This window comes from Bactrocera oleae, chromosome 6 (genome assembly GCF_042242935.1).
Source record: "Bactrocera oleae isolate idBacOlea1 chromosome 6, idBacOlea1, whole genome shotgun sequence".
NCBI classification, from domain to species: Eukaryota; Metazoa; Arthropoda; class Insecta; order Diptera; family Tephritidae; genus Bactrocera; species Bactrocera oleae.
This window is the reverse complement of record NC_091540.1, coordinates 53,866,044-53,882,840: the sequence shown is the minus strand read 5'-3', so window position 1 is coordinate 53,882,840 and position 16,797 is coordinate 53,866,044. Positions and strand designations below refer to the sequence as shown.

At 30.2% G+C, this 16,797-nt stretch overlaps 1 protein-coding gene across 5 annotated transcripts in view; it reads left to right on the top strand.

Moving 5' to 3' along the window:
- Positions 1-16,797, top strand: part of kst (spectrin beta chain, non-erythrocytic 5 kst) — a 77,136-nt gene that overhangs the window by 38,931 nt on the left and 21,408 nt on the right. For 2 of the 5 annotated variants that reach the window (XM_036359032.2, XM_036359028.2), the window contains exons 1-3: positions 6,843-7,179; positions 14,189-14,367; positions 15,889-16,056. In XM_036359032.2, coding sequence (XP_036214925.2) covers positions 7,116-7,179; positions 14,189-14,367; positions 15,889-16,056 — 411 coding nt within the window. In that variant the 5' untranslated portion in view covers positions 6,843-7,115. Of the gene's footprint in view, positions 1-6,842; positions 7,180-14,188; positions 14,368-15,888; positions 16,057-16,797 lie in introns of those variants that run through there. The other 3 variants (XM_036359030.2, XM_036359029.2, XM_036359033.2) reach the window with 2 other exon arrangements.

Here is a 16,797-nt window from a genome sequence, read left to right as displayed (position 1 = left end):
AATTTTATACTAATTTCGTATGTAAATTGATACAAGAATACTAATTCCAGTCATAACTGTCTGCACACTCCCAAGCTTTGCTTTAAGCTGTCTAACCTTCTTTTAAGCCATTAGTTATCTTTCCTTTTTTGTTTGGTAATTAGTAATTTGAATTTTGTTAGTTGGCATTTCGTTGATAAGTTCGTTTGTTTTATTATTTAAGATTTCTGAATTTGATTTGGATCGCATTTTATTATGCAAAGGGCGGCGTGGCAAAGAAAATATTATAAATGTGTTACCAATATTTTTTACTTTTTTACCAGGCAGATATCTTTCGATTATTTACGTATTCGTATTTTAAATAATATATTCAAAGTAGAAGCTAGACAGCAACTTAAACTAAAACGTATATAAAAACGATCAATTATATTCCTAAAATATATTTTAAATAAATTTTATTGCTTAGATAAATATTAAATGAACTCCCAAGTGCGCATAAATTATAAGGTTGCACAATAATTTAACGCACACACCTTTCGCATTGACAGTTCTGAGCTGAATAAAGTTCTTCATCCGTTCCGAATACATTGATTGATGAATCTGTAATTTCTACTGATGAGGTTATAATAGATCGGCGAGTTGTAATCAGCTAAAGCCAATGTTATTTTTTTGGTAAATTAAATTATTTGTATTAACTAAATTCAGAAAAATTATAATGATTTTTTTTAAGTTATCAAACAAGACTTTATATGATCATTTAAATTTCTGACGGTTTCTTTATGACACCCCTTTCTGTCTCTCATCTTACTTAAATTGATGAATGTTTCTGGTTCGTTTCGCTTACTTTATATAGGAAATGTCCTCAACTCTTACTTAATTTACTACAATTTCAAAAGAAAAACAAAGTCAATATAAAGTTGTAGGATTTGTTTCTCTGGATGACCCGGTGATGAAATTCCATACTTTGATTATACGGTTAGAAAAGCGACCCTGGTGCGGTACATCTTCCGCTCAATATCAAGCTACGGATCTTTTTAATAGCGATCATTCCTTAGAAAGTTTTGTCCCTTCATTTGTCCAATACCCAGCAAGGTGCAAACCACAAAGGGCTGAAGATGTTCAGTCAAATAACGAGCAAGGGTTACAGGGTACATTAATTCTTGAGACTCTCAAAAATTGGAACCGATAATTATTCATCCCCATACAATTTTTTTCGATTTCTTCCTTGGATGATGAAGCCAGGTTTCATCAATTTCCTCATATTATCACAAAAATAGTTTAATATGAATAAACAGCTCCAAACACAGCTCAAAAACATCAATTCGTTTTTTATTCAGGATGATTGCCGACTTGCGCAGACCCGAGCAGTGAATTTTGCATATCCAAAGCTTTTGATTTATTGATTTTCGAAGTATCAATAGCAGTATTGTCATCCGAAATAATTTTGTGGATTTTCGTACATAACAGCATCTGCTTATCGAAATCGACTGAGTTTATTGTCTTCAGTGCTCATATGGTCTGTACGAACCGCTTTCAAACGATTTCAATTTGCTAGCAGCATTTTTTCCGCTAAAAAAATAGTAATTCATTAACGCATGAAACTTTTGTCACTCAAATTCTCCAGCAGCTCTGAAATTTGTAAACGTATTTCTTTAAGGTTAGGTCTAACTACACTCTCATACAAAGTATATATTGTATATATACTTGTATATTTCAGTCTGACTGGATTAATTTTATCATTACACAATATTATAAATAAGTTTGAAATATGAGTGTGTGAGTGACACAGATTTCGAATAAATACTAGTTGAGTTGCGCGTGCGCACTTCTACTCCTTTAGTGTGTTGAAAATCTCAAATAGTTCTAGGTATGTATGTATGTATAGTAGAATGTTTTTAAGTAAATTATTTCAAATGAAACGCCTCTTGAAAACGAAATACTTACCTTTAAGCGCTACATTTAAATTATAATATGCATGGATGAGTCCATAAGTCTATAAGTCTGTCCAGCTGTTGTAAATCGTTATTAATATGTATATACATATTTAAGTTTATTAGAATTTAAAATCTAGTAAATTTTGAACGAAGCGCGAGCATTAAAAAAATATTGCGTGCAGCTGTTTAAATATTTCTACTCTCTAATGTATTTTCCCTACAATTTTAGTACGCCACTGCATCTTTATTCACCACTATATTTCTCAAAAACAATTTTAATAGCTTCTACCAACTAACTTACCGATCTATAGCGCTCTGGGAATCGTTGATGTGCTATTGAAGTCATAAAAGCAGCACACATTGTGTGGCAGGAACTGCGCAAGTGCAACGCCTAAACGCTATGTATAGCTATATGGCACATATGTTTGTGCGATGATATTTCAGCTGGCTTTGCAGTCTGCATTTTTACTGCATTATTTTATGATTCCTTATATAGCAAGCGCTATACTTATATCCAGACATAAATACTATATACACATATAAATATATATATTAGGGTGGAGCGAAAAAAAACTTTTTTTTGCTTAGCCTGAGGGTAAAAATTATAGAATATAAAAAAAGAACAAAAAAAATAGTTTTTAACATCCTGTTAAAGTTTTTATATCGACAAAATTTTTTGATAAGTGTTCTAAAAGCTGGGGAGAGTCCTCTTTCTGGCCAACTAAAAGTTATCAACTTACAAAAAATTTTGGTGGTCATTATTGGAGTTTTAAAAAAAGTCTTAAACGACAACATGCTTTCCTTAAGCGTTAAAATAAAAAACCTTCAAACTCGGTTCCTTTTTTTATAAATGTGAAGAGTTTAAACCTCGAAATTTATTTTGAAAGTGAGTAGATTTAAAAAAAAATTTTTTTGTCCAAAAATTTTCTATTTTTATATTCTACAAATTTTACCTTCAGGGTAAGCAAGAAAATAAATTTTTTTTTTCGCTCCACCCTAATATATATGTACATTCACGATGCAGACTTTTACTCCTGCGTAGAAAATCTCTGTTTATTTACGAATGTGAATACATTTCCCATGTGCCTGCCTTCGTTAACGGATGAAGTTATTACTTTCACTTTCGATTTGTCTTTATTTGAATGGTTTCTAAAAATACGCGGAACCATACTTACAGATATACATAAACATATGTATATGTATGTACATTTATATGTGTGTGCGCATAAGATTACTAATACATAAGAGGGCAATGTTTACAAACATTAACTGGCAACTCTGTTGCAATGAACGAAATCAGCAGACATTTAAGCGAGGTGCATACACTTTTCAAACATACTGTTTAAAAATATGAATATGCATATACATAAGTTAAAATTATATAGTTAAATGATTATTATATTAATTCATATTAATAATTATTACAATAAATATATTGCCGGAAATGTAGTGTATGCAAAAGTACTTACATAAGCGCCTAAAAATAGACAATCAATTTTTTTGATGAGTGCATTGGCCTACCTTTGCCGGTAATGTGATAATAAGAAATATGACTTCACTGAAAAACGACAGAAGATAAGAATGAAATTGAAGTACTCAATAAAATGAGATTAAACATACGCTGGCGAATGAAGTGAACATTTTTTTTATTTGAGTGTGAATATATTATTACCTTCTCTTTCAAAAGAATGACAAGTTAAAATGTGCATAAAAATAGCTGTATATAATTATATGGAATTCTATTTTATAATTTATTTAAAATTTCACAAGTTTTTTTGCACTTTCGCTAATTAATACTTGTTACAGACTATCTTTTTGCAACTGAGTTTTATTGGCAACCGTTGTAAAGATCACTTTTTCAAGAAAATTATCAGCGTTTGTGTACACAAAATGCTCTTTACTGATAACACAACATTTGTATTACAACTTTTTGATGCCCAATTGTTATTTTTAACTTTAATGACCAGATAATTTATATGTGTATATTCTTAAAAACTCGTAATTAAATTATATATTCTCTAAACGCATAATTTTGAAGTCAATAACGTTTGAAATGCTCGTTTTCTTAAAACATTTTTTTGTCAAGATTTTGATATTGTAATACCATCTCGTCAATCGGAATGACAAAAAAACTACTTTTTCACATATTTCAATACAAGCATGGCAACGATTAATCCAATTTTTCATACACTTTTTATAAACCGGTGGGGACGGCCTTCAATGTCTTCAGCGAATTTTGGTTTTTCGGTTTCGGCTCATTTTTGGAGCGCTATTTGCTTAACAGTTTCGATTTTAGCTAACGTCTCGTTGTTTGTGAAACAACGTTGTTTGTAAGTCTTTTGGTACGAGTATAGCATTGACACGGATCTTACTTAAAACCGTCAGTCAAAATGTGTTCTTTTAACGAGAAGTAGATGGACGAGTAGTATGAGGAAAATTTTCGATAACTTCACGAACTTCATTAAATGCTTTATGCCACTCAAATACTTATGTTCGTGATTTGCTAATTCAGTGTGGCAATGGTACGAAGGGACCGCAAAATTAAGACTTATTTGATTTTGTGCTGTTCACCAGGGCTAAACATGTTCTTTGCATCAATGCCTCTTATGTAGATTAACTTAGGATGTCTATTTAGACTAATAGCTTAGATAAACGAAAATATTAGTTTTGGCAGTATGTTGTTAATCGAATATTTTAAGTAAATTTATTTATATGAAGTGCATAGTTCATGATCGAACTTATTTAATAGGCAATATTTGCATTGGGCCAACTCCCTTCTAGTCATCAACTAAAGATATTGGTCAATGAAGCATGAATCAATCGCAAATCTAATTAAACTAGGGTGGATTCACTTAGACCATTAGTATTCTCAACAATTCAAACATTTTCCATACTTCGCATATTTTCTATTGCCACTTAACAAAACATATATTACAAAAATGGATTGTATAACATACTTGGAATAACACTCGCCATCCCCTTCATATATTCTTTAAAATCAACTGCTAGAGCTGGAACTAGACCTAGTGTATTATTGATCAGTCTTAGCAATAATAGCTGATAATTTCACGAATTTAATTCAAATCCAAGAAAATTACTAAATTGCGAAAATATATTAAGGCACTGTTGTTTATAAAATAGTTTAAAGGATTCTTCAAAGAGCTAAATTCTACTAAACTTATAATACATTCGGAATTATTGTATTGTATAAATGCCAAACATTCAACTCACTTTAACTCAAGGGCCTTTATAAGTTAAGGAAATCGGAACTGTAAAAACGTTAAAGTTATAAATATTGATAAAGTATTATTGGTAATCAGCAAAAATTTTTGAAAAACAAGGAAAACATTCACAATAACAAGAAGGCCAAAAAAATAAACATTTTCGTTCGAGAAGTCGTTAACTTAACAAACAATTTATAAAACAAAAGTTTTACAGTTTGGTTTTATAAGACGTAGCTTGACGTAGGTAAACTACTCCATCAATATTGTTATACGGATAATATACATATATTCACAGAAAAACAATAAGTAGAGATAAATAGTTTTCCAATTTGTGATAAACTTGTTGATCTCAAGTTCATATTCAACACAATTCATCAGTGCTTCTCCAACATTGGTAAAATTCATAGAACTCAAATTGGCATTTAAAATGTTTATTTCCAGAATCTTTTTGAAGGAAAAAGTATTCTTAAAGAAAAAAACAATATTATTAACTTAGTCACAGAATTTGAAATTGAAACGTTAATGTAATATAGTATACATATATGTACTATATAAATATATTACTATTTTATTTCGCTACTTTGCGAAAATTATGAGTTCTTGAAGTAAAGTTGGGTTTTAATGGGATTTTTCAAAACTAACCTCTAATTCAACTTATGTATATGTGTCTAGAAATTCTAATTGTTATTTGAACATTGGTAATCAATCTTTATTGTCAACCTTATCGTCGCTTTTACTGTTTTTCATCCACAAACTTTTCTACTGTTATTCGCTGATAACATTCCCGTGCGGATCATGAGAATATTTTTCGTTAATTGGCCATATATGTACATATGTATATCTTTTGTTCTTGTTAAAAATAAATGGGAATAAACTTAGTGTATTTTGCAAAATTACTGAAATTCTTACGTATTATCACTACGCTCTATGGTTCAATAATAATTACTTGAAACTCATATAGATTTCCGAGAAGTCCATAAAAACTGATGTACGAAGAGTCTACCAAGAAGAGTCGGCTCACGTAGGTATTATATTTAGATCTAGTGTTGTATGTAGTACCTGCACACATGCATAACACAGCTATATATATTATCGCCTCTGTGATAATGGCAAACCATACCCGATTTGAGCGTTCCCAACACACGCTCCCCCCATTTTGGCATACCACTGATAAGATAGTCATTTGTGTGAAGCTTTTTTTAACACTTTCCATTGATAAGCGTTAAAAGTTATCATTATATGGCAGAGAACTGTATAGATAACGGTATTTTTCACACACACAAACACATTTTCATATACATGTATACATATTTATATACAGAAGCGCTTAGGGCAAACTGAGTTGAACGAAGAATTCGCTCACATCTGGCAACTTAATTTCGAATTTTGCAGTTTTTATGTAATACAAAAGGTAAACGAAACATTTTGGCAACGACATTAACGCAATCCACATGATTTTACTAAATTTAAATGCACACATTCACATGTACTCGCAGCTTGGTAGCATGCTTTCGTCATAAGCAGCTAGTTAAATGTATTTCATATCTTTAGCTCTTGTAGCTTTACTGATAAGCCGAGAACATTGCTGAACATTTTGCGTATCTGTGCCTACTTGATGGTTACACTTACAAATATAGCTACACATGTAGATTATTACCGGCCAATTGGGAATGGCCCACTCAGTGGTCTTACGGTGCGCGCAGCGTTAACTACGCTACAACGAACATAACGACGGGCAATAATCACAAATCAATATTACGGAATTATATTATACCAAACGTATCCAAATTTATAGTTCCTTTCGAAAAGTGCTTTATCGGGAAAAGAAAGCAAAAGAATAAAAAAAAAAAGTAGTGAAAACATTTGAAATTGTGCCGGTGATAACTAGCTTAATGCTTTCAACGTAATATTTATTTATTTAATTTTTTTTTTTTTTTTGTGAAAGCTAGCTAACACTGATTAGCAAACGCCGGTGAATATGTACTCGAATTTCACCAGATTTCAGTACAAACGTTACATTTCGTATGACCGAGAGGCTTTAGGTAGGTTTAATATATGAAAAAATTATGTAAATTGTAGTATAAACGACAGGGTCAGAGTTTGTTCACACATACATATACAAGTTATACAAAATTCTTTAACTATTTTCGTGTATTTATTATTTGAAGAAAGATATCATCAAAAACAAGTACTCCTGAAGTCATACCATGACAGCAGTTAGCCAACTTTATCAACTGCAAGAATGTTACTACTATATAACTACATATGCACATAAGAATGTACATACTTGTATATGTAAATGGTACAAATATACATGCGTGGTAAATGGGTAAAATATTGTGAAAAAAGCATGCCAAACACATAACTTCATACAAATATATATGCATTTCTATTACCACTGTTATCAGTTTCGATTTTTTGTGCTGTGAAATGGTTAAAAATGGCTTTATAACGGAAAATAGCTATGACATAAGCATTTTTAATAAAAACTTCGAATAATCGCATGGCTTGTTCAGGATACTTACTTACATACGTATGTATACGTAGCGTTCGAAGTAGAGGAATTTTAAGCCATAAAATAGAGTATATATTGTAAACCCCTAAACTTTATGTTACACACGATAATACTATCTCGTTCGATTAGAAAAAATTACCACTATTTTATTCAGTTTATTTATCAAAACTGAATGTGAGTTTACACCTGACGTACTCTCCGTTTCTTAAATTGGCGCAATAAGTTATTCATTTCCGAATAATTTGGAAGGTGTCGAAATAATATCGATTCTCTAATAAAGGTACTAAAATAACAATATTTCTATTATCTCTAGTTTTCTATATTCTCGACAATTTTCTTAGTAACGCAATATGCTTATCAGCATTTTAAAGTTTGGCGATTCCAAAGCGAAATTTTGTTTGATTGATAGTTTTACAACATCTCATATTTTATTCAAAATATACTTTATACTCGTATATAGTTAATATATGCAAATATCTGTCTGCATCCATTATCTTCCATACTTTATTTTATGCTGTTCATTTGGTGTGGAAAAATATTATTTGAGGTCAAATTTAGAATTATAGAGAGTTTCCTAATGATGTCAAATTTCCAAATTTAACGAATTTATTGAAAAGTTTCGCGTTTATTAACTATTATACCTAAATATATATTTTAATTTGCACTAACATTACAAAGGGGAAAGATTTAATAGTTTGTTTGAAGTGAACAGACTCCGAAACTACTTGACGGATTTGAAAATTCTTTTACCGTTGGGAAGCTACACTGTGTCCGGTGAACATATGCCACATTGTATTTTCAAAAAAAGTTAGGGATTCTTACTAAAACGCCAATAATATTATCTAAAAAATCTTTTCATAGCGTGCGCTGCGAATACTATTGATTATAAAACAAAATAGTGTGCTACGATTTTGCAGAACATATAATTATCTACAAAAAATGTCACTACAGCATATGCCTAACTGTTATAGTTATGTCATAATAAGTATTCTTTTATTTAAAAATAATAATTAAAATGTCGCCTCTGTAAAAGTTTTTTTTTGTTTTGGACCTTAGTGTTAACTTTTATCAAGGGAAAATACTTCATATTCCTTTATATAAACTTTTGAATTACTCGATTCGGACATTCCATTCGAATGATATCACGAATTTGAAAATGTAAGTATTTATTAGAAAAAAGTCCCGTGGTGAGCGGCTAGGCTGCAATATAATATGCGATGTAGGCTTCATTGGGCCACGGGAGCGAAGTCATTGTCATGAAATAAATTCACTCGCCAAGTTGGCTCCCTACGAAGCAGTCGTGCGCACAATTGAATATAAATAATATTGAAGGCCAATAGCCTTCGTTGCTAGTGCCTTTAAACTATAATATAATTATTTATAATTGTCTTCCTGTTAAATAAATAATATTAAAGTTCGTTGTTCATACCTCATCATTTATATGAGGACCTCTTCCCCCAAGTGGGTTGACAAATGGAGTGATCTGCTAGTACTATATAAGAATATTTGAAAATTGCCTTAAAATCGCCTTAAGCTTTTCCGAGTTTATGGCTAAGAGCTCTATTTTGATAGAAGAATTCAAAATTAACAATATTTAAAACATTTGACCATTGTTCATATACAGAAGGCATTAAACTCAAGTTTATTGTACGTAAAATTAGTCGCTCACAGTAGGACCATTGTCCTACGAGTTTATATTTCCATTTTTATATTTTCGAAAAATTGGTTCTGCGATAGCAAGAAAAATATATGAGGTATAAGTAGTCGTATAGTACTCTAAAATCGTTTTTTCATTATGAAGGCTGTGAGCCTAGTAATGATTAGTTGTGAGGTATCCTACGTTGTATTTACATATATTTTACAAATTTTATAATAATTTTTCAAGTGTTTATTTTTTAACTGTGTTCTGCTTTTATAAGTGTATTCTTGGCAGCAAAGGTTACTTATAAGGTTTATTACGATAACCTTATGAAAGATATATGTATGTAACATTCATATATACACCTACTAGTAAATAAATAGTCGCGGTGCTTAAATATGTTGTATTTGTTTGTGTAACCCAACAAAAATAATTTATTGTCGCATCATCTATCTCATCAGCACTCCAAAAATGTACAAAAATGACAATATGATGTATGTATGTATGTCATCGATGACCAAGTCGAAGCTTTCTTTAATTATGACTAGTCATGAACTAAACTCTCGATGTGATTCATAGTTTATTTTAAAAGAAAAATTTTTAAATACGAGTATTATGAAGAATTGAAAACAATTTACAAATTTTTAGTTTGAGCAAGTCTCGCTTTTTCTAATTAGTTGCTGATATTATATGTACAAGTATGTATATGATATGTGTATGTATATGGTATGTGTATGTATATATTTAAAAACTTGATGTCAACCTCAGCGCTTATCAGTATTGCTTTCAAATTTGAAGTTCATTTACTTTAATTATACGCATAAATAAGTAAATATGTATACCGTATATGTTTTTGAACGTCTCACAATTATTACGTAAGAATGTGAAATTCTTATTTTTTATTTATTGACAAATTCACTGTACATACCAAACATATGTATATATGTATTCACATATGGTTTATAAAAATATATATGTATTTGCGTATGTATGTTAAAATCATACACCATAGCCACCGGTAGTGGTTTTTAATCATTTCCTTTTTTTTCGACTCCCTCAATGCTCAAGCTGTCGACTTGTAACCTAAAAACTTGTGTGTGAAATGTATTTATTTAATATTCAAGGTCATTCTTAAATTTGAGGTTTGGAAGCAAAGTATTTGATTATAAAAGAGTATTTTAATTCAGTTAACCCTTTGTTTTCAAATATGCGCGAGCATTTATAAATGTATACGTGTATACGTATGCCTATATATGTATATATGTACACATGTTTATAATTTACATAAACATCCAATAAAGTGTGTGTGTTGCCGTCTGAGTTGGCGATTATCTGCCAATTGTCAGCTAGTTATTTGTTTCTGATTGATTTAGTGGTTTTGGGTGAGGCATTTATCGGTTACAAATTTAAACACATACATAATATAAATTTGAATAAACTAAATGTTTTTAGCCCACATATACATATATACATATATATATACAATATATACATACTTACTTGCATATCTTTGCGTTTGTTTTATTTGCACACATTAATTTAAAATAGAAAATTTATAAAAATAAAAAGACGAATAAATGATGAAAGCTTAATGGAATTTCTTTATTAATAAAATAATTGTTTGTTGCTATGTTTCCTTTGAAATTTAGAACCCCTTGTCATGTTTGGAACAATAAAAATTTAAATGTCTGAGTATACATATATATATAATACTAGAGAGGGTAAAAAAATCGATTACTTTTCGCTTTATTCTCTGATATTTGATAGACAATTCAATAAAATCAAATATGCGCTCCTAATAAATAATAGGAAGGTCCCCAGCTTTTCATTTCCCTTTCTTTCCTATTTTTTGCTTATTATTAGAAAGAAACATTCAAGAGCCTATTTTTGGAAAAAATATTTCGTCGCTTATATTTGTAAGAAATAGAAGAAGAGAAATATGTTTAACCATTTTTCGCAGGATTGATTTTTGAGAGCATCCAAATATAAATCAAAAATAATTACGGTATTTTAAATATTTAAAAAAACTCAGTCGACATAATTTTCAGTTTCTTTTACCATAAAGATTAATTATAACAAAGTTTTGGCTTTTTAATCTCCTTTCTAATTAAAACTCATATCTTCATTATTTTTACATATTAAAGAATCGGCAATTTAAAGAACTAATAAAACTATTTATTTCAAAATACCAAATTTTTCCAAAAGTTTCTTAAATATTTTTGAATAAAAAAATTAAAATTCGTTCCACTTTTTTGAGTAAAAACTTGTTAGATACAGACAATAGAATATATTTGCGTACGAATTGTTAAAAACTGTAAGTATATTATGTATTTATTTCGAAAATGACAAACAACTAATAAAGCACCAATATAAAAAATTAAAAACTCACTACTCAAGCTCTCTGAAGCCAAAAAAAAAGACTCTTTTCTCAATAACGTATTTTTTAAAATAGCATATAAAGCATTATACAGTCACATGTCGGAAATAAATACACTCACTTAGAAGATTATAAAATTAATAACGTGGCAAAAGTAAAAAATTGAAAATTCGATTTTCATGCTCTCTCAAGCCAAGAAAGTAATTTCTCAACAGTTTCTCAATAATGTAATTTTCGTTTCGTTTCACTTCGTCACTACTAATCTACTAGACTTATACGAGATTTCGCCATACAAAAATGACACTTATTAATCTCGTCAGCAAGGAGATTTGAAGCTAATCTACTGGAAATCTCTGTGCTCCTTTGATTTAGCGCCATCTTTTGTCAGTTGGGAAATTTATCACATTATTACAGCTGATAAAATAAATTACTTTTTTTAATATCTTAATGAATTGAAGAATTCAAATATATTCTCAAACGTTTGAGATCAGCTAGGATATATATTTAAATTTCTTTGAGCACAATTTTTGATGCGTTTTGAGCAATTTGTGAACGACACTTTTTAAAATTGTTCTGGGCAACAAACATTTTTCTGTTAAAATGTTCAAATCAATTTTGAATTTTAATTTTGTAGATAATATTTTCTCAAACGTTTGAAAGAAATCTGATAATGATCACATATGAAAATATGTGGTTAATACTTTTTAGAATCTAAAAAATTTCTAAGAGCGTTGTAAGCAGGCTTGATTTTGATTAGAAACTCTATTATTAATACAAAATGACATTAAATATTACCCTTAAAATATCGAGTTGAGGACTTTGAAAATGAACATTTTTCGAGATAATTTTAATAGAGAAAATTAAAATTTTTTTTTGGTATTTTTCAAAAATATATTAAAATGCGAACGTTTTAAGAAATAAGAGTTTGAATTGAAAATAAAATCATTGTTGAGTTGCCGGTTGAGAATTACAATTTTTTTTCAAAAGTTTGAATTTCATCGCAAAATTAAGTGAAATAACTGCTTGGTTATTATTTTCCTAATGGTGTAATGAACTTCGCTGTGGATTAATTTCGTCAGACACTGTGTTTACAAATCAATTTAAACGACAAATCAATCAATGGCGCAATCAAAAAATTTCGCTGCCATGTTAGGCGCAGAAAGTGAAGCGGAAGAGTTGTTGCGCTTGCGCGAAGCGAATTACAAGTACATTAGATTACATCACAACTCAGTACAACTTTATTTTTGTTTGGCGGACAATAAAATAAATGTGTTTATTCACCAATTTTTCAATGAACTTTAGTACATACAAAAATACGTTCATATATGAAGATATATACATACATATGTACACACGTAAAATAATTGAAAGCGTAACATAAAACTGCAAGTGTGTGGGTATTGATTTTCTGCCGTTTCCGCAAAAGCTCAATTGTTCCCTTTGGATGCGCAACATTTTGACTCTTGTATGGTTTCCGAAGTGATTTGAAGTGTTCATTCTGTAGCTTTGCTTGTTTGTGGGTATGTGTATGTGTATGTGTACTTTATGGCTCTGTGACTTGCTTTACTGTCAACTTCTTTTGTTGTTTTTGTTGTATGTATAGCTAACAATTCTCTTTGTTATAATTGTGGTGTGCAATGTTGACTCCCGATGGTCTATGCACCGTAGTTTCTTTCTTTCGTTAACCTTTATCTTATTGTTATTGTTGATAATTGTTATTATTATGCTTTCTATAAACAATAATAAAATTGTTGTAAACAAATGGTTGTGGTATGTAAACATTTACATGCACTCAAGTGAATACTTTGGATACGATGTGGGGTTAGCTGTTCTGAGAAATTCTTGTGGGGTTTATAGGATTTTCACTTAAAGTATGTTATGTATGACTTGGAACTTGTTCGAAAAAAAATGCTCTTTACAAATATTTTTCAATAGAATTGTGACAGTGTCGAATCTCCATTGCGATTTTGCTGCATAATCAATTAATATTTAGAATTATTATCTTTTTGGGTTAAAAAGTAATTTAATTATTCGAATAGCTGTGGTGATCCTGGAATCGACTCATAGTGGAAAAAAATCTTACAATTTATAAAAAAAAATAAAGAATAGACTGAACCTCTTTAGGCAGTCTCATATATACGATGACATCAGGTCTAAAACGAAAAGTCATATCGAAGTTATACATTCTATATTAGATCCAGGACTTATAGAAGTAGAGATTACAACAACTTTGTCACGTTATTTCTTCTGCCTTTAATAGAAAAATACTTTAGTTCGTAATGTAATTAATGAAAGAGAAGGCTTTGGTTACAAGTACTATTAAAATTCACCAACTTGATTCATTCCGCTTATTTTAGCGAGTGTTCTTTTGCTGCTCATACAAAAATAATTTATTATAATATTCTGATTTTTAATTAAATATATGTATGTATACACATTTACTTATCGAATTTTGTTTATTTTATCAATATTATTCTTTATAATCACCCCACTAATAATTTGCATTGTTTACCTTTTCAGCATCACAATATGAACCCGGCGGTTACTCGTTGCAGGCACAAAATCGCAAAGATGCCACCATGAACCAGCGTGACGGTATTATAAAATTCGAAAATGAGCGTATCAAAACACTGCAGGAGGAACGTCTACATATACAAAAGAAGACGTTTACAAAATGGATGAATTCATTTTTGATAAAAGTGAGTATAAGTGATTAATTACCCACCATTTATATTAGTCGAAATGGGAAATATCTTCATAAAATTAGACCTGATAAGATACCAAAATATCTAAAAACGATGAAAGTAGTACAGGCTTCGATTTTCAAAGGAGTAGAACTATAAAATGGATTAATCATTCAATTGAAAGGCAATGCAAGGTTTAATAATCACACGGAGCACCATTTTGATATATTCTTTTATGCGATTATTTACTGTAAAAAATTCACATTTGTCAATTAAAATATTTATAATAATCGTGGAGTACTTAAAGATTTATTAAAGGATTTGTTTCGAGAAGATGCCAAAAGACATCTGATTTACACTACACCGGATATACATACTTAGAAATATATCTACTTTCTTACCAAAAATATTCTAATTATTATTTAAATCACAGCTGTATGTCTGACATCATCCCTTCTGGATATTTTTAAAGCTCTTTTGGACTTGTCTTAATATATCTGTCCAAACTTGTTTCATGATTTTGCAATTCAATTTCATTCTCGTCTGATTCTGGAACTTTTGTTATCTTTTGATTATTCTAAATTCCATATTACTCTTCGACCTTATTGCTCAGATTGGACCAATAAAGCATATAGTTGACATTCAAACTGGCCGATCGAAATCAAGATAAAGATCTGTTTATAAAATGTTTGGTTATAAGCAATAGACCTCTGAAGGGTATTATGGCTTCGGTACAACCGAAGTTAATTTTTTTTTATGCATGGTTAAGGAATGAACCCGAACAAAAGAGTTGCACATATGTACGTTGATTTGTCCATTGAGCTCAATATATATAACAATCACTTGAAAACTTGACTCTCAAGAAGACAGTGTCCAGAACTATAAGCAAATAAATTGATAAGAGACTGCGGACCTGAGGTAGTGCAAACGGGCTTTGGCGTCAAAAATTGAAGAAGGCAGTTCAGATCCTTCTTCTTCGCTCATAATTTTCCGTCATGATTTGAGTATCTAAATTTGACCCGATTTTAAACCGACCCTATTTGTTTAAAATACAATGACTTTTATATTAAATAAATTCTTTTTCATATTGCTTACTTTTTATGACATCATAGAGAAGTTATTAAGTTTATTATGAACATAAACGCAACCAATTGTAATCTCTTTCATATTAGATATTTAGAAAGTTTCTTTTCCTCACCCCTTGCTGTTTCTCACTCGAGGCTAGCTATATACAAATATAAACATAAGTAAATACTTTCAACATAAGCTGTTTGTTGTTGCATAAATACATACAAGTATATACATATTCGTACTTAAGAAAATGCCTAAAAATATGTAAATGCGCCACACAGCGGTAAAAAATCTTAAAGAGCTACCTAAATACCCAAAACAAATAATATAATTACAAACATTTACTTACAAATGATTAACTAACAACAAGTTTTTCATATTTATATATTTTTTTTTGTTTTGTCATCTTTTATTGACAATTTCTAATAATGTGCGTTTGCCTTTGTGTGCATTTGTTTGTTGCAGGCAAAAATGGAGGTCGAAGACCTATTCACAGATCTAGCTGATGGCATCAAATTACTTAAGCTGCTGGAGATCATATCGTCGGAGAAACTGGGAAAGCCGAATAGCGGTCGGATGCGTGTTCATAAAATCGAAAATGTCAACAAGAGTCTGGCATTCTTGCACACCAAGGTAGGAAACTGTACAGTGCAAATTCGCATATGCATTGACAGTGTGTAGCATAAATATACGTACGTAAAGAGTATACTACATATATGAAGAAACATATTTATACAAAACAAATTTTGCAGTACAATCACCAACTCATTAACTAACAATTAGTATAAATCACAAGCCAAACTAGTCAGACCGTCTTTTTCATATTAGCCACTGTTACATTTTGTTCATGGCTTAAAGGATTTGAATTGCCAGACTATGCTATACTGACATCTATAACTATAAATAAAGCCATGTTAAATGTTGCACAACAAATAATTTCAGACCGTTTAAAAGCTATGGGAAAGATCCAAAAGCGCAAAAACTGGGTGTCTGATTGGCGTGCTTCAAAATACGAACTTTTTATTGGCATAGTATCCACAAATTGTCAGAAAGGTGGTCAAAATGTGTAAAAAGCAATGGTCATAACCTTGAATAAATTTATTTACCCATTCAAAATTAGTATTTCATTTTCACAAAAAAAACGCTTATTTCATACCGGTACAACATATATAAATGCAATGACGAACATAATTACTGCATGGTGATTTGTATTTTTAATTTTTAAAATGTTTGTAGATAGCTATTTTTGGTTAATTTAAAAAGTTGAAACTATAAATTCAGTTGCATGGTTTCTGCACAATTAGCATGAAAGATTTGTGGTGGCTCCAAATTTTCTTTTTCAAAGCCAACATTAGTTTCAGTGACAGTAATTAG